General features: G+C 36.7%; 1 protein-coding gene across 8 annotated transcripts in view; it reads right to left on the reverse strand.

Annotated features, from left to right (window-relative positions):
• Positions 1-18,385, reverse strand: part of PDE1A (phosphodiesterase 1A) — a 331,820-nt gene that overhangs the window by 24,093 nt on the left and 289,342 nt on the right. For 6 of the 8 annotated variants that reach the window (XM_045480418.1, XM_045480417.1, XM_045480419.1 and 3 more), the window contains 3 exons: positions 10,992-11,073; positions 8,900-9,020; positions 7,457-7,617 (listed from right to left, as the gene is read on the reverse strand). In XM_045480418.1, coding sequence (XP_045336374.1) covers positions 7,457-7,617; positions 8,900-9,020; positions 10,992-11,073 — 364 coding nt within the window. The remainder of the gene's footprint in view (positions 1-7,456; positions 7,618-8,899; positions 9,021-10,991; positions 11,074-18,385) is intronic. The other 2 variants (XM_045480420.1, XM_045480422.1) reach the window with 1 other exon arrangement.

Genomic DNA, 18,385 nt, shown 5'->3' on the forward strand with positions numbered 1-18,385 from the left:
AACAAGGTACATTTATCTGTTCCTTTAGAATTGTTACATTTCTTTGCTGCCTATGGTTTCCTTGCTTGCTAATTGCGGGTATCTGTCACCAACAGCCACCAGTAGAGGCAAATGTGCTCTTTTTTGTTGTCTCTCTCCCGCCCCCCCCCCCCCTCCGCCCTCCTCACTTTCTTAGGTGCCTTGCTCTCAGAACTGCATCATAGACCTTCAAGTCTCTGGAACATAAATGGGAATTGGGAATGTCGGCTTCTTCATGGGGGTGGATATTACGTGCCCAATAATCACATTTATTGAGGATACGGAAAGTTACGTGGTTTGCCTGAAACTTTATAGGTAGAAATAAAAGCAGAGAGCAACTTTTCTCACTATTTCCCTCCACTTGTGTCACTAGGAGGTTAGCCACAGGCCCTCTTAAATCTCCTGTCTTCTCTGTAAGTACTGCAGGAAAAGGAAAGACTTTAGATGCTGAGGAATGTTGAGAAATAGATAATGAAGATATTTTCCTCACTCTAAATGGGTAAGTTTTAACCAAAACCAAAATAGTTTGGAATGGAGGAAAGCATTTTTTACTTTTTAACTTCTATCTCTTACTTTTTGAAAAGGAATGTGTTTACATATAACATTATTAGATGCCCCCAGATCCTTAATAGGAGGCTTCCTGAGTGAAATTACTGTTTTAAAAAGTGTCTTCTTTTACTGATGGTCTAGGAGCTTCATACCATGGGGCCTAAGTGTCCATACCTGCTTCGGGATTAGTGGAATGTTTTTAAGATAACTGTGAAATATACTGTCAGAGCTGATATGAACACCAAGAATCTGGGGTTCTGTTCAGAGCCTTATTGTTTAATTAATATTCTAAAACTTTAAGCATCATGTAACCTGCTTATTTTCATCTCAATGCAATTATAGTAAAGTAATTATCATCTTCAGTGTACTTAAGACTAGAGGTGATGGCAGCAGGAAATTACAATGGCAACATCTGATACATACTGGCTTTAAAACTGATGACTATTTTAGTAGATGTATTTTTGTACCAGATTGCATTTTTACTTTTTTATTATGAAACATTCTACTCATATAAATGGGTTATAGTTACACATATAAAGTATATATGTCAGGTATAACCATAATCACAAAATGAACATTTGTGAGATAAACTATTACTAAGGGTCCCATCATTCCCCTAGAACCATTCTGAATATTTTCCCCTTTCTTTTGTTTTATCATAAGTGTATTCTAAAACCTATTATTTAGTTTATGGGTTTTTAAAATTTTTCTATAAATGGTTTCTTGCTCTATTGTGGCAGCTTGTATATTTTGCTTCATATTATTTGTGACTTCCATCTTTGTTGGTACTCACAACTAAAGTTCATTTATCTTAACAGTTGTATGCTTTTCCATAATATGAATACACCGCAGCCTGTGAATTCATTTTACTGTTGTTTTCAGTTTTTTCTTTTTTGCTCTCGATACCAATGCTATAGTGAATATTTTGTTCGTGTCTTCTGATGCACATGAGCAAAATCTCTCTAGGGTAAAAATACAGAAGTCAAATTATTGGGAAACATGGCATGTGCATCTTCAGCTTTGCTAGAGAAAGCCACGTTTTTCTGGAGAATGATTCTATAAATTTACATATATACAATTAATGCGTAAGAAACCCAAAAACTCTGGCATTAGTCTTGACTCTTTTCTTGATTTCATACTCCAGATATAATCACTTAACAAATCTTATCAGTTCTTTCAAAACATATCCAGAATCTGATCTCTTGTTGCTATCCTTTCTTTCTCATGCCGACTCATTCAAGTCACCATCTTTAGGCACCCAGAATTTAGACACTTCTCCCTCCATCAGTACTACCTGGTCTAAGTCCCCAGCTTTCTCCTGTGTTAAACCACAGCCTCTTTTCTCTCTTCCTTGTTTCCTTTTCTGTCTCCCAAACAGAATATTTTCCATTCTGTAGCCAGAGTGATCCTTTTAAAACTTCAGACCATTTTATTTTTCTTCTTCAAAATGCTACATTTGGCTTCCTATCCCTCTTGGGCCAAAACCAATGATGTGGTGTCATGTTATCCATTTATCACAGGGCCTACATTAGTCCCACTTGCCCGATCTTCTGTTTCACTTACCTCCTGTTATTTTTTCATGTCAGGCAAACTCCACCTCTCAAATATTGTGCTGATCATTTCCTCTGTTTGAAAATTTATTCCCCCACACCTCCTCATTGCTCTTTCTAATCTCTTCCTTGTATTTATTTAAATGATCACTTCCTTAAGAAAGCCTTTCTTGGCTACCTTAAAATGCAATCCTGCTCCCAGCTTCCACAGCTTCTTTCATAAATGTAGGGATTATTGTTTCTCTCTCTGTCTTTCTCTCTTTTTTTCTATATCCCTAATTCCTAGAACACAACAGAAGCACCGTAAATAATAATTATTTAAATGTTTATTTATTTTTTGAGAGAGAAAGAGAGAAAGAGCGTGAGCAGGGGAGGGGCAGAGAGAGAGGGAGACATAGAATCTGAAGCAGGCTGTAGGCTCTGAGCTGTCAGCACAAAGCTGGACGTGGGGCTGGAACCCATGAGCTGCGAGATTATGACTGGAGCTAAACACGTGCTTAACTGACTGAGCCATCCAGGAGACCCAATAATAATTATAATAACAGTCAACTCATATAGTGCTACTATTCTAGGTACTTCTTTTTTTTTTATTATTTTTTTAATGTTTAGTTTTGAGAGAGAGAGAGAGAGAGAGAGAGGCAGAGACAGAGAGACAGAGAGTGTGGGGGAAGGGCAAAGACAGGAGACACAATCTGAAGCAGGTTCCAGGCTCTAAGCTGTTAGCATGCAGCCTGACATGGGGCTCAAACTCATGAACCCCGAGATCATGACCTGAGTCGAAGTCAGACACTCAACTGACTGAGATACCCAGGCGTCCCTATTTTAGGTACTTCTAAGCAGATTCTACAAATCACCTCATATAACTCCCAAAACCCAATGTGGAGAAAGAGGACTTCCTGTTCTAGTGACATAAAAGGGTAGAGTGTTTCCACAGAAAACAAGTACACAATTGGAAAATATTAACAAAAACAATTCCACCACAATGGAAATCAACCAAGGCGACACAACAATTTAAGAAGCATTTATTCTTGAAAAACTGCTAGCGATTCAGGTAAGGAAAACAGCAATCGGTGACCTTTTTGCCTGGAGCTACTCCCAACCTCCCTGCCAACCTCAACTTGAGAATGGCACCGGAAACCAGCTCTGCTGCCAGAGGCGGTAGACTCAATTTGGGATAGAAGCAGAGGGCAAAACCCCCTGGTTTCCACAATGTAAAACAGTGGGTTTGGTTTAGAATAAATGGGGAAAACACACAGCTTTGCAAGCCTGAGGTTGCCGTCCAAGTTTGGGGTAACTGGTAGATGAGCAGGATTTCAAAGAGAATTCCTAGCAGTTGAAGAGCCATGGAAAGTCTAGATAGCTCTCTCCAATCTCTGGCTAACTGAGGAACTATGCAAGCATGCAAGAGATGTTGAGAAAGTCTTCCTGCACTACCTTGATTTTTGAAAACGTTGTTAAAAAGCTGTTGTCCTCATATTCTTGAATTTCAAGAATACATTTTAAATTTTTTGGACGATTTTTAAATTTTAATTATTAAATATAAAATCTATTTTAAAAACATTTTTGAACATAAGAGACAAAGCTTTCTAAGGTTTTTGTGTTATTTTGTGGAAGGGTAAAGTTATTAACTTCATTGTCATCTACTATTGATTATGCATTTAAAATTTTCTAATTAATCATGACAATAATAGGAATAAAGTGTAAATATTTCACACCATTAAGGAAATGAATTGGAATGGAAAAAATAAACAACCCAAGCAGTAAAAATGAAGGCAAGAAAAGCAGGAAAACAGAAATACTAGATTAAAAAGGCTCCTCTAATTTTAATAATTTTTATAATGAATAAACACTGAATTTTCCTGAATGTTCTTTCTGCATCTCTTAAGATCTTAGGTTTTTATCCCTTGATCCTTAATATGGTGCATTGCAGGGGCACCTAGGTGGCTCAGTCAGTTAAGTGTGTGACTTCTGCTTAGGTCATGATCTCATGGTTTGTGAGTTGGAGCCCTGTGTCGGGTTCTGTACTGACAGCTCAGAGCCTGGATCCTGCTTCGGATTCTCTCTCTCTCTCTTTCTCTCTCTCTCTTTCTCTCTCTCTCTCTCTGCCCCTCCCCCACTCACACCCTCTCTCTGTCTCAAAAATAAATAAATGTTAAAAAAAAATTTAAAAAAATATGGTGATTGCACTTCTGGCATAAAAACCCTGTGTGGTGGTCAATTCAGTCTGCAAACCCAGGACTCCAGCAAAGGTAAGCAGATACCTTCCAGAGAGATTCTGGCTCCAAGTTTCTGTATCTCTCTCAATTTCAGTTTTATCTTTATTTGGATGGGTTCTAAGGACATCAATTTCTCTTTTTTTCTTTCTTTCATTTTTTGTTGTTGCAAGCAAAGTACTCTTCATTACTTGTTACAAGCAAGGAGACAGGGAGATAGTTCTTGAAGCACTGTCTGTCATTTTCTTGTTAGCAATATTTCACCCAGCATTTTATTTATTTATTTATTTTTACCATGAGATATGTCTTTAAGTTTATCTAGTTCACCACTGCATTGGAAACAGCAACCAACCATGCAATGTTACAAGTCAAACAAATCTGGCAGTATTTGCTTTACTCAAAATGTGTGTACCCTACACAACTATCCTTTGGAAATTATATTATCAAAATGATCCATGATTCTAATTTGCTAAAGCCAGGCTGCCTGTGTTCAAATCTTGGTTCTATCTTATCTAACTATAGGAGTCAGATATTATCACTCAATTCCAGAAATGTAAATTGAGAACTTTATATAGATCTAAAGTTTACTGTCTGTGTGCAACAAAATATTCAGTAAAGCATGGTGGCAGAGAGTCTATTAAAAAGGGAGAAATTGCAGTCACTAATTCAATTCTGATAAAGAGTTTTCCTTCACAGGTTTATGACAGATAGATTCCAGGTGACGGGTTGATGTTTGGGGCGTAGTGTTGCTTATTTTAATTAAAACTTTCTTAGAGGAGAGTGTGTTTTGATCAATTGGATTTTTTGGGTTCATTGAAGATAAAGGCTTCAAGTGAACTTTTTCAAACTTTTTTGAAAAGATAGTATACTAAGAGGTGTTCGCATGCAGTGGGGAAAATGGGTAAAGAATCAGAACAGTTTTAACTCTACTGCTTAGAAGCTGTGTGATCCTCAGTTTCCATATGTAGCAAATGAGAGTAGTCACCTCCAGTTAGGAAGATTGTTGCAGGAGGAAATAGGATAATCCATGTCAAATGCCTGGCACACAGGAGGGATTTCAGAATTCTTACTCCCCTCCTCTCTTCCTTGCATCGCTGAATATCTAATATATCTATTTGTTTTCTTTTCTGAATAAATACGTTCAAAGTGGAATTTAAGTATTCATTTATTCATTCATTCAAAACTATCCTCACTAAATAATTTTAAAGCAACTACAGTATGCCGGGACATGCTAGCTCTGAGAAAATCATGACAATGAGATAGACATTGTTCCTGTTTTCAAATGGCTTATAGTTTTGGGATTTATATCTTACTGTGCTTCAGTAATTGTCCATAGAGAGGGGCAATTCTCATCATTTGAAGTCTCCAATTAGATGGATTTGACAATATTTTAGTTTGGCCATCTGGGTCTCGTACTGCATTATATTTTTTATTGAGTGACAATAATGTATTACAAAGACCCTCTGTAATGGTTAAGGCTAGCTACATAATTACAGGTCCCCATGTAAAATAAAACTGAGACTGAAAAATTTTTAAGAATTTCAAGATGATGACAGTAGAGGATTTAAGTACAGGGCCATTCTGAGTGTGTGTGTGTGGCGGGGGGTGGGGGCGGGTGGTGCTGTGTGAATACAGGAAGTGGTCCTCATGATAGCTGTGTAGAGCCACCAAAGCCTGGGAAACTCTATTTCTTCTCAACGAAGATCAGACTTTTAGGAAAATGTAAGTTACACAGTCAGATGAAGACATTAGAATGGTATTTCTTTTATCTCCTAATAGCAGAGGTGGAGAAATAATGTGACACCATTAAGTAGTTATTTAATTAAATGAATATATACTGAGTGCCTATGATATGCCCAACACTGTGCTACGAGCTAAGGAATATACTGGAAAACATAACAGACCATGTCCCAACTTGTGTGAATCATATGTCCCCCTCTGGAAAACAGATGATAAACTTTAAAAGGAATAAATAAATATCATCAATTATGGACTAGTGATACCACTTTGAAGTGACTGAACTGGGCCCTAATCAGAGAAAAATAGGACAGACGACATACTTGTCATGGTCAAGGAGGGCCTCCTGGTGGAGCTGCCTACCATGAAGGTTTAGAGCACTGCATTGGGGAGAAAGAGTGAATTCTAGCTCCTTCACTTACTAGCTGTGGGATTTGGGGCAAGTCACATCACTGTCTTCTGCCTCAGTTTCCTTATCTGTAAAAGGGGAATAATAATAGTATATACCTTATAAGGTCCATGTGAAAATGGAGTTAAGTGCTATTTTTCAAAATAAAAATAAATACATACTACAAACTGCTAGCCAAGGAGGACTCAGCCTTGCAGAAAACTCTAAGGGGAGAATCTCTGGCTGAAGAAACAATCATCGCAAAGGCTCTGGGAGTATTTCAAGAACCTGCCAGAGGCCACCGTGCAGGGAGTACAGCACCTGAGAGACACAGGGCTATGGACAGGAGCGAGCATGAGGGGAGATGGGGGCCAGATTTGAAATCAGAAAGCTAATTTCCTGAACAAAGATAATGACTGCTACAAATTCACATATCTTGTAAACAAAAACAACGAATGTACTTGAATCAGAAAACATGTCAGAAATGGCTAACACTAGCTTCCCATTTGTTTCCTTTAAGGGAAGGCTTACAAATGATTCTTTCCAACGCATGAATGGAACTGTCACCCGAAGAAGTAACTTAGTAAAATTGAACAAAAAAACACACCCGAGTGTCTCTGACACTGAGTGTTACATTCCTAATGCAACACAAAAGCCATGTGCAAAGCCTAAAACACAGGCTCAAAAGCACTTCCAGAAATTAACAGGAGGTTAATCTGTCACATAAAGTTTTGTCACCATTTTCTTGCCCCATCCTTTGCATTCATGTCACTGCCACCCACTGACACAGATTTCTGCAGTCCACATGACATAAACACAGCAGAATCTCTTCAACAGATAAGCCAACCTTGTGATGAATAATCAAAGGGTAGCCAATTCCAAGCACAGCCAAAAGTTTGTGTATTTCATAAAAGAAGAAATCTAGGGGGAAAAAATCCGAAATCCCAGAGGAAGAGTTAAGACAGAAAGAGAGAGTAGTAAGGCTTCATAAACAACTATACCTTGTGCAGCTAACTCTTTCCACCTCTCTTTATTCTGCTGGATGATGTCCACCAGGTTGTTTTTGAAGCTTTTCAGGTCCACGCTTGCAAGGGAGTAGTCTGGGGAATAGGTTCCATCGTTCATGGTGCCCTTCATATTTGATCGTCTAAACAAATCAACACTGGGTGAACCCAATAAAGGTGCATAAGCTAATAGTAACAACCAAAAAAAAAAAAAAAAAAAGCCCAGAAAACACTATTGTCAAGATATGGAATGAGGGAGCAAAGCCTGAAACACTTCACAAAGCCAGCTGCAGAAATAGGATGGCAGGTGCTCAGGCCCAGTTTTGAGCATGCATCCCTCCTTCTCTCCCATCATGGAGAGGGCCAGGACTCCGGCTGGAACTCCCTGGGTTGGTCAAGGACTCCCAGAGCAGCAGGTTGGAGCACTCTTGCATTATAAGGTGGCTAGGCCTCATTAGAAAATCAGATACTTGAGGTGAGCTGACTTGGTGGTGAGTTCACAGGTGAACATAACAAATGGGGCATCATGATTCTGGAGCCCTAAGTGGGGCCAACCTGAATCATTCTCAGGAGAACATTTCCTCAATTTCCTCTTTGGGGCAACATTTTGGGAACCTAGTGGTGTGCTATTAGGAAAAGTTGTGTGTTCAGATAGACAAGAATTTAGCATGATTAATCTACAACTGGAAGTTTTAAATTTTTTTTTTTTTTCAACGTTTATTTACTTTTGGGACAGAGAGAGACAGAGCATGAACGGGGGAGGGGCAGAGAGAGAGGGAGACACAGAATCGGAAACAGGCTCCAGGCTCTGAGCCATCAGCCCAGAGCCTGATGCGGGGCTCGAACTCACGGACCGTGAGATCGTGACCTGGCTGAAGTCGGACGCTTAACCGACTGCGCCACCCAGGCGCCCCTACAACTGGAAGTTTTAAATAATATCCCTTAACAAATTTGTCAATGAAAAATGTTTAGCTTGAAATATTGTGATCGCATATACAGTGGATGCTACTGTTACCGTTAGATGTTATATGGATCTGTTGTACTCACATCATCCGCAAGCTTTATTTTGATATAGGCATCTCTCTAGATCTACAAGTGGGTTGTAACTGGTTTGTTTGTAAGCAAACCAACACAACTATATATGTTAACATCCAAGACACAATACATACATTTGCACAAAAGTCAGATATTTTAATTCTTCTGGTATTGAATACTCTTGTGTTATATTCATTAGTACTTTGATATATTAGTTAGTACTTTGATATATTTTGTAGTGGACATGAAGTGAATTTCAAAGGCAGGTGCAATATAATAGAGAGCCACTAGGTGGCAATACTATCTAATAATTCTAAGAATTTCCAACCTAGCTATAAGAGATAATGAAGATAATCATTAAAAAAAAAAAAAAAAAAAGACGCAAAAAAAGAGAAAATACCAAACCTGCTTGCCCCATAGGAAGGAGTTTCTGTTTTTGAGGCTTCCTCTATAAGAGGAGTAATAATTTTCTCTGTTGAATCTGTCAGAAGAGAAAATGTTGGCTCTACTATGAAGTCAATGAAACCTACAAAAGCAAAAAAAAAAAAAAAAGAGAGAGAGAGAGATGAATTGAAACACTACAATTTTCTGAACTCTAAAATCTGTAATAATGAAGAGTCTGATGCATCGGGTAGAAAGCATCAGCTACATACTGGTTTGGTTTACCCACTGAAATTATTTTTAACCCAATAACACAATCTTTAGAGATAGTTTAATAGCTCTATAAAATGATCTCTCAAGCAGTGGAAGTGATGCAATTTAAGCTTGATAAGTATATTGGCTTTTCTATTTAATATTCAGTTTTTATACTCTTGTTCACAATAAATTCAAGTCTAACCAGAATGATTATATTTTCCTCTCAGTGACAGGGATCATTACTTTTCTGAAAGGATTCCACTTGTTTGTTGAATTTATTATTGACCAACAAAAAATAATATCTAAGCTTCAAAGAAACAAGAGAATTGAAGTTGCTTCTCAGGCCACAGGAAGGCACCCACTTTTTTGCACCCTCTGACTATATCAGTAGGAGCCTCCTGCCAGTGTGTTAATATTTCAAATTGCTGTTTATTATTCTCTGGATGTAAAGCGTTAGTTCACAGCACGTGGGTGTGTTTTGTCAAATCAGTAAAGAGAACAGTAACATCTCTGGGAGACAGCATTATTTCCACCACCTTGAGATGTCAGGATTGAATACAGACTTTAAATTTAAAGTATTCGTCAAGATACGAAATGACACACAGAGAGAATGGGGCAATGCCCAGTGTTTATGGGGAGAAGGAGACAACCCACTCTAAACTGTGTACACATTTCAACACTATGTGTCCCTGGAGAGGTATGGCACTGGAAATCAAGTGCTTGTGGCCTTAAACACACCTGGGAGCTATGGACGATCATTTGAATATAAGAGGAAATTGGAGGGAAGCTTTTAAAGTGAACCCAGAAAGATCCACATTTGAAGAGTATTCCATCCATCAGATACACAGATAAAAGGAATTCGCATTTTAAGTAACTGGCTTAGCCATGTTATACATTAAGGTGCATTTTTAATTCAAGAAAACTTCAATAGTTTTGTGTTTTAATTGATACCTTCCACTCAAAGCAATGTTCATTGGCCACCAGTAGGCTATTTCAAGTTCTGTCTGTAGTTTTCAATGCCTGGAATTCGGAGACCATCAAATGAGGTGTCACCTTGCTAACAGGGTAGCAATTTATATTACAGCAACAAGCCTCAGACACTTCCATTCTTTCCAGTTTCCCTGAGGAGGTTCTTAGCCTGTTATGCTCACAGCTGCTAAACAATGGTAGGTACTAGTGTTATGGTGGCTAGAAAAACAGCTGTTGGAACTTGGATGGGAAGGGGCAAAGGTCAGAGCGAGACTCTTTCTGACAGTTGACTACTGCTCTGTTGGAGGTGGTACTGGAGCAGCTAGAGAGGTAAGGCGGCAATCCTAATGTTTATTAATCTTGCAGTTCAGTAATGAAGGTGCTGGCTCAGGGGATAACCATTACAAATATTTGGAGCATGCAGCATAGCAACCATATGTTATAATAATGGGTTGAACTTGTTGGTTTATCTTCTTATAAGAATTTTTTTCCAAAGGAATGTAAACTGGCATATTGAATATATTATGCAAACTTAGTGATAACGGGACAGATATATTAACATTTTCATTGAATTGTTCTATATGCAAAGGATTAAATTACAGATTACAATAATCAGCAACACAATACAAAAAAAAGCTGTCTCTTAAACAAGAAGAAAGCCTGTCATTTGTAAGAAGGTTGTAAATAGAATAACAATTACATTTACTAATACTGCTTGATTGAATTCATTTTGTGAGAGTTTTTCAAAATCCTTATCATTTAGCACCATATAGATCAGTCTAAACATCAAATTTGTTAGGAGTGTGAAGTTTCATGGATGTTTGCCCCTTTAAACAACATGGTTTCTCCATTTGAAAACTGGCACACACGTGCCCACCCTCCACAACAGTACCTATTTGTGACTGGGCCACCATCGTTGACTTCCGGTCACAAAGTGGGGAAAATGGAAGTCCTAACTCAGCTTCTTTATCTCCCTGTGGAAAGGAAAGTTCATTAGTACAGGCTTAGTCTGGAGAGGCTTAGACGACGAGCAGTCTAGATACAAAGCCTAAAAAAGTTGCATCTTTCTTTTCTTAATTGGCACTGTGTATTTATTTATTTATTTTTTTAGAAAACAAAAAAACTATAGTCCAAGTTGGTATAATTTTACTTGGTCTCCTTTTGAGGACATACTTATTGCTGAAGAAAAAGAAATGAACATTTCAGCACCTGGAGACTCTGCTTTGGTATTACAAACCCCTTGATTATAAAGAGACAAACCTTTGCTCTTTGGAATTTTCTGCAATTGCCATAAAATAGTCATCTCAGTGTGTTATTTGGCATTTAATTAACAATCAAGCTCTTGGATTCTCATGCTTTTTGTCCCCCCATGCTAAATACATCACAGATCTTCACTATGAAGACTTCATGAGCATATTATTTTTTGAAGTCAAAAGTATATGAATATTTTGAAACATCTTTCCACTTATAAAACAACATTAATTGAATCTCCCACAGCAAATGAAGAGTATCTTCAACATCCTTACATTCTGTGTGCATCATTTTAATGTATTCTCAGAAAATGGAAATGTTAATGATTTTTATTACTTGATCCTATCCATAGTAAGTTAATTGAGTACATATGTTAAAGAATTCCATGTACGTTTGGGTTTAACATCACAAGAACTGATTCGATTTTCATCTCCTAAAATAAAAGTGGCTGCTCTGGGCAAAACCTTATTATCACAAGATTTATCCAACATCGAACATAGCTACTTCACTTGTGTCTCTTCACCTTGATCTTCTGGCTATTTGAAGGATGCCTTGGGCTCTATCTTCTCCTAAGCTGTTGGCTGTATACCTTCACAGAACACACAGTGACTTATGTAAGACCACAGTTTAGGACACATGGCCAGGTTCTCGAATCAGAAGACAAAAGGGAGGGACCATCACTTTTGCTGTGTTGTGGAGCCCATGTAACAATGCAGTGTCTGTCTTGAGGACCTCAGATTTTCAATCCCTCTGCTTCCTTTAACACCTTTTCATTGTGATCTTTACAATAACATGTCAGTATGTTTTATTGGCTTTAAAGTTATTCATTGACAATGTTTTCTGGTGCATTTCCTTGAAACCATACCTCTGATCATAAGAAGCAGGAAGTCTGAAATCAGAATTGTTTGGGGAAAAATCTGGATATGGTCACCAGAGAAGTACGCAAAGTAGCTGTAAACAGGAATATTTGACTACGTCATAGCTTAGAGAAAATGGGGAGTAGAATTTCTGTGACCTCTCCCAGCAGCTGTGCTCCTTCCTTAGAGAATAACAACACCCATTCCATTTGGAGTTAATATTTACACCCAGCTTAAGGGACAGAGGGAAAGGAATTATTAGTGCCATTAGCCTCAGAGTTACAAGATACACACTTCAATCACTGCTTTTCATCTGCCTCTCTTTTATTTCAGACATATCACAAACTTGATGGAATGAATTTTCCTCATATGTTACCTCACTTGGTAATTTTGGTTAACTCAAGTTAGTAATAAAGATATAATAGTATCTACCTAGTAGGACTATCCTGAGGTTATCAAAGATAATTTATGTGAAGGCTACACTGCCTAATATTTAGTAAATGGTCATTCAATATTAGCTAGTAAGAACCATACTTGATACAGGTGAAGAGGATTAAAAGTACACTTACCATGATGAGCACTGAGCTCCGTATAGACGTGCTGATTCACTATATTGTACACCTGAAGCTCATATAACACTGTATGTTAGCTATACTGGAATTAAAATTTTTTAGAAAGAACCATACTTCATAATAGCAAAGATACAGAGCTGTGAGGTATTTATAATGTCTAATGCATATCTTAGATGGTTTTAAACCACGGGATAAATGACTGGTACTTAATTGAGCATGTAATGGAGAGGCATTGGCTCCCCACCCCTGTCCTCAGGACCTCCCCAGTTTTCTAGCAGGAAACTGACATGACAGGACTTTTACTTTTGAAATATTGATTTGTCAGCAGTGTGGGGGATTGCTTGAAGTGAATTAAAGATGAATCTTGGGCTTCAAACCTGAATGAAAAGGAGTCTTTGGTGCCACTAATAGAAATAAGGCAATCTGAATGAGGGCTGTATTTGAAGACTATTATGCATTTGATCTTTAACATAATGAGAATAACGTGCAAGAATAATATCATTGTTTATATTAAAATATAAATAATAATATTGCTATTGTTAAAATAGAAATGAAACTCCTCATAGACTTCATGGGAAATGTGATATTGTAGACACTTATCTGATCTATGCCTATATAACTGGTTTTATTGATTAGGGGGCTGCTATCTGATATTTTAATATGTATATTTTATACTATATAATAGGAGTTCTTTGTTTGATCTAAAAATGATAATTTGGGCCTGAAAAAGGCATTGTGGTGATTTCCCTTCTGAGCTAAATTTTATAGAATGCTAGATGGCAACATTTTCATATAGGACCTAGGCACTTGACAGATATATATAGGGTCCACCGCCCTATATTTGGAGGGAGAAATTTTATATTCTATTTGCTTCTTATATTCCACAATTGAATTAGGGTATTAAATTTCCACTGCTAAAGCACATTGAATACTAAAGCACATTAATTATTTAATTTATTTATAAATATTTCAGGGTATTATTCTTTAGGGTGAATTAAGACCATGAGGGCAAGATTAGTAGGAGGCCCTATAGCCAGACTATGGGGGCACCACAAACCCAGTACAACAGGGGGTACTACTAGGGCAGAGGGAAAGATATGTAAAGAGAAAGTTGGGATCCCTGAGTATAAATTTAATAAACGTTAAAATTTTCCTTATTGGGTCCCTGAATTGGGAGCATTTACTCTCCCTAACGATGAAATCTGGGGTCAAGGCAATAGACATTGTGTAAGTCATCTAGTTTTCTCTTGGAGGATGTGCTTTCATTTGAGGTTGCTGCCTTCAGGAGGCCAAAATATAATTTCAAAAATCAGTAAAATAGCAAATATACATATGTTCTGGTGTATTGACTTGTACAGTGGTTGGAATAAAATTACAGGGCCCTAAGGCCACTGACCTCAATTAACCAATGTCACCCAATTGTGCTTCTGGATCCCTGCATCTTTTCTTGGGGATGACCCTGCAGGTGGGAAAGGGGAGAAAGTGACCCCAGAAATGTGGAAACACAAGGCAGCCTGATGTGCTCAGACTTGTCCCTGTATCAGCAATTCCCTTGGAGGCCATTGAGGTTGCTTCTTTGAAAGGCCATGACAAAGACCAGTAATATTTTTATGCTTTCCTAACAGTATGAAATGCTCTGGTAGTGGTCAACAAGTTGTCAAATCCAGTGAATTAATGGCACTTTTTTTTTTTTTTTTTTTTTTTTTTGCATTTTATCTGACGCCAAAGAATTTCTATAGCTTTCAAAAACTGAAGACAAAATGGTGAAGTATAGAAATCTTGAGAAACTTCTTGCATTGAAAACAAGTTTTAATCACAGAAGCAACACCAACAACAAACATACAGGAAGCTCCTGACCACAGACTTGGGGGCCACTACAAGGCCAAGGGTGAATTTGAGGGGTCACAAGTTCTACAGGGACATTTAACTGAAGGAGAAGGGGAAGAAGCGATAGTTTACATTCTTTGGACAACTTATTTAAGGGATTTAGGCCATCTAACTACCTTCTTTCATTCTTGCTAAAAATTGTCCTTCTAAATTCTAGGAAGCTATCAAAACTGTTTAAATGTTTAATGATTACTATAGTTAACATATTCACTTGCAGCAAGATTTATATTGTATAATTGTATTTTGTGAGTTATAAATATTGTATAGGACATTAGTATCCTTGCATGCCTCTTAAAACTATGAGCTTTGATTTTTAAATTTTAAGTTATTATACGGGCTCATAGCTATGGTTCTTTATATTTATCAATTTTTGGTGGTGGTCGTGTCTGAATTTTTGATGCCAGATCCTTGGCTGAGGTTGCCCTAACTAAATACATTACTAAATAATACATTTCCCATATTACTATGGGGAATACAATCTATTTTGAAATAACACACTTCACACTACTTCTTGTAATTTTGAAGAACATAAAGGGCCCTGACAGTATACAATTTAGGATAAAATAATCGTTTTGTCCTGCTCTCCAAAACTTGTAAGTCCAATTATTTGTTTCTCCTTTTTTGAAAAGGTAGTACCTATTGGTAAATATAGATTTTACATAACTGTCAATTTTTTTTTCATGTAACACAAAACAACCAGCTGAAAAAGGAAAAATTCACTTAGTTATTAGGTTTGTATAATATGAAGCAGAAACAAATTTTAGTAGCAGGAAGTATTTCTTTTAACTTTATTTGTATTAACTTCTTGTTATCTTGCCAACACCAAGAGTTTGGGTAACACTGATGAAATTTTAAAGAATAATGCAAATAACTTGGTTTGCATTGATTTCTCCTCCAGAAATACGGTGTGTTTTAAAAATTCTTAATGCCTATTCTTTTGTTGGAGAAAATGAACTTAGTAGAAAAATTAATAAGAAATTGACTTAGAAGTCAACACATCTCAAAATTCCTCTGGGTTTTTCTGAAACATTAAGTGATATGTATGTAAATATATGTATGTACACACATACATATACACATATACATTTCTGTGTGTGTAAATTTATATGTGTGTACATGCACACATACATGCACACCTCCAAAAGGCTAATATATGGGATATGGCAGAGTAAGAGTACTGGGAGATTCATTTAGTTAACTGAATGCACAGAAACATTTTAGCTGTTGGCATCAATGTCATACATTAGCATAAGTCTCATAAAGATAAACTTGTTTTGCTTGTAACCATGTTTGTTGGTAGTACAGACTCACTTGTTCTGACCTTTCACATCACATTCTCCTGTTTTGCTCTATACATTTCTGCAGGGGATTTGAAAGTCACTTACTTTTAAAAGTCCAGAGACTGCGAAATATAAGATTCCATTATTAAAAGCTCAAATCCTAAATCAACTTATTACAGTCTGAAAGGAATTTCATAGTTGAAGAGGGAATGCCAACAGGGATAATTTGATTTTATAATGGTCCACCTTAACCTGTATGCTTACTCGTCTCAGAGCTGTAAGTTTCTTGCCTTATATATTAAGGTCATTCAAGAAAAGACAGTCATTTGTGAACATTTTGGGATGACACAAATGCCTATTGTTGGCCATCAAGAATCCCGTCAAAAAAACAAACAAAAAACCTGACATTTTCATACTCTAAGTAACACAGTCTGAAAAATTCAGATCACAAAAACATTCCAAATATCATGATGTTATACCTATTCCAAGACTTGACCTTTTGTGCTGCATGCATTTTTATCTCTATTTAGATATCTGAGTCACTGCTTATCAGGTGCTGAGAATGACAGAGGAACTAAGTAGCCTTATGGAACGGTTTACCTCTACCCTGAATTTCAGATGTGAAAAATCACTGCATGTTAGAAGCTTCATTATTAATAGCAGTCACCTTTCTAGAAAATTCAAGAATAAGGTAGTGAATCTTGAAAACATCTTGACTCAATTTCATTAAATTCATTACTCTCATGATTCTGTCAGGTAATCTTTGTCTGGTTTGAAATTAATAAAAAATAGGGAGAATATAAGTCAAGATACTATTTGGATATCTAAGTAATTTTCAAGAGTTGTGGAATTTATTGCAGACCTTTATTAACAGGGTTTTTTTTTTTTAGAATTCTTTAAAAAAATTTTTTTAATGTTTATCTGTTTTTGAGAGAGAAAGAGAGACAGAGTGCTAGTGGGAGAGGGACACAGAGAGAGGGAGACACAGAATCCAAAGCAGGCTCCAGGCTCTGAACTGTCAGCGCAGAGCCGATGAGGGGCTCAAAGTCACAAACCACGAGATCATGACCTGAGCCGAAGTTGGACTGAACCATCCAGGAGCCTCTTTTAGAGTTCTTTAAGTCATTCTGCTATATTCTTCTTTAAATCAAGGAAAAATTTATGTACAAAATTTAAGTGCATAAATTATGAACATATTTATGTAATTAACACGCAAGATATAAAACATTTCCATCACTTCCAGAAATTCCCTTAACTTTTTCCAGTGAATCTCACCTCCTACAGGCACCCATTGTTCAGATTTTAATCATCATAGGTTAATTTTGCCAATTTTGAACTTCATATAAATGGAATCATATAGTATGGTTTTTTTGAGATTCATTGTTGTTTGTATTAGTAGTCCATTTTTTATTGTTGTATGATATTCCATTGTATGACTATGCCATTATTTATTTATTCATTTCTATTTTGGATGCAAATTTGGACTGTTTCTAGTATAGGGCTATAATAAGTAATACTGTTATGACTATTCCACATTTGGTGGTCATAAGCACTAATTTATCCGAGTTATACACCTGTGGGTTGGCATGCTGGGTCATAGGGATATTAAGTCTTATGTTAGTTTCATTAAGTTTCATGGATGCTAGCCAGTAGTTTTCAGAGGAGTTGTAATTATTTATATTCCTACCAGCAACGCCTGATACTTCCAGTTGCTCCACATAATAAAAAACACTTAATATTTTCAATCCTTTTAACTTTGGTTATTATGGTGAGGATGTAGATGTATCTTACTGTGATTTTAATGTGCAATCCTTTGATAAGCAATGATAATGAGTATACTTGTATGTATTTATTACCAATTTGTGTACTTTTTAATGAGGTGGTTGATCAAATTAGGCTGATTTTTTTTATTACTGATTTGTAGGAGTTTATGCAATTTGTGAACAAGCGCTTGGACAGATATTTGTAGTACAAATATTTTCTCTCACTCTATGGCTTGCCTTAATGGTATTTTTGGAAGAGAAGTGTTAAAATTCATTCTTGTCCACTTTACTACTTTCTTTTTTCGTTTTTAGGCAGTGTTTTACGTGTCTTTTCTAAGAAATATTTGGCTACCCCTAAGATTAGAGAGATATTCTCCTGAGCTTTCTTCTAGAAACTTCATAGGTTTAGGTTTTGTGTTAAGGCTGGAGTCAATCTTGAATTAATATTTATATATGGTATACGTAAGGGATAAAATTCCTTTTCTCCCATATATTTAATAATATCAGTCCATTGCCATTTATAAACTTTCTTTTCACTGTTTAACTATCTTATTGTTTTTGTAGAAAATCAAATGATCGTGTAAGTATGGGACTGTTTCTGGAATCACTATTCTATTTTATTGATCTATTTGCCTGACTCCATGTCAATAACACACTGCCTTGATGACTTTAACTT

The sequence above is a fragment of the Leopardus geoffroyi genome, chromosome C1, assembly GCF_018350155.1.
Source record: "Leopardus geoffroyi isolate Oge1 chromosome C1, O.geoffroyi_Oge1_pat1.0, whole genome shotgun sequence".
Lineage (NCBI taxonomy): Eukaryota > Metazoa > Chordata > Mammalia > Carnivora > Felidae > Leopardus > Leopardus geoffroyi.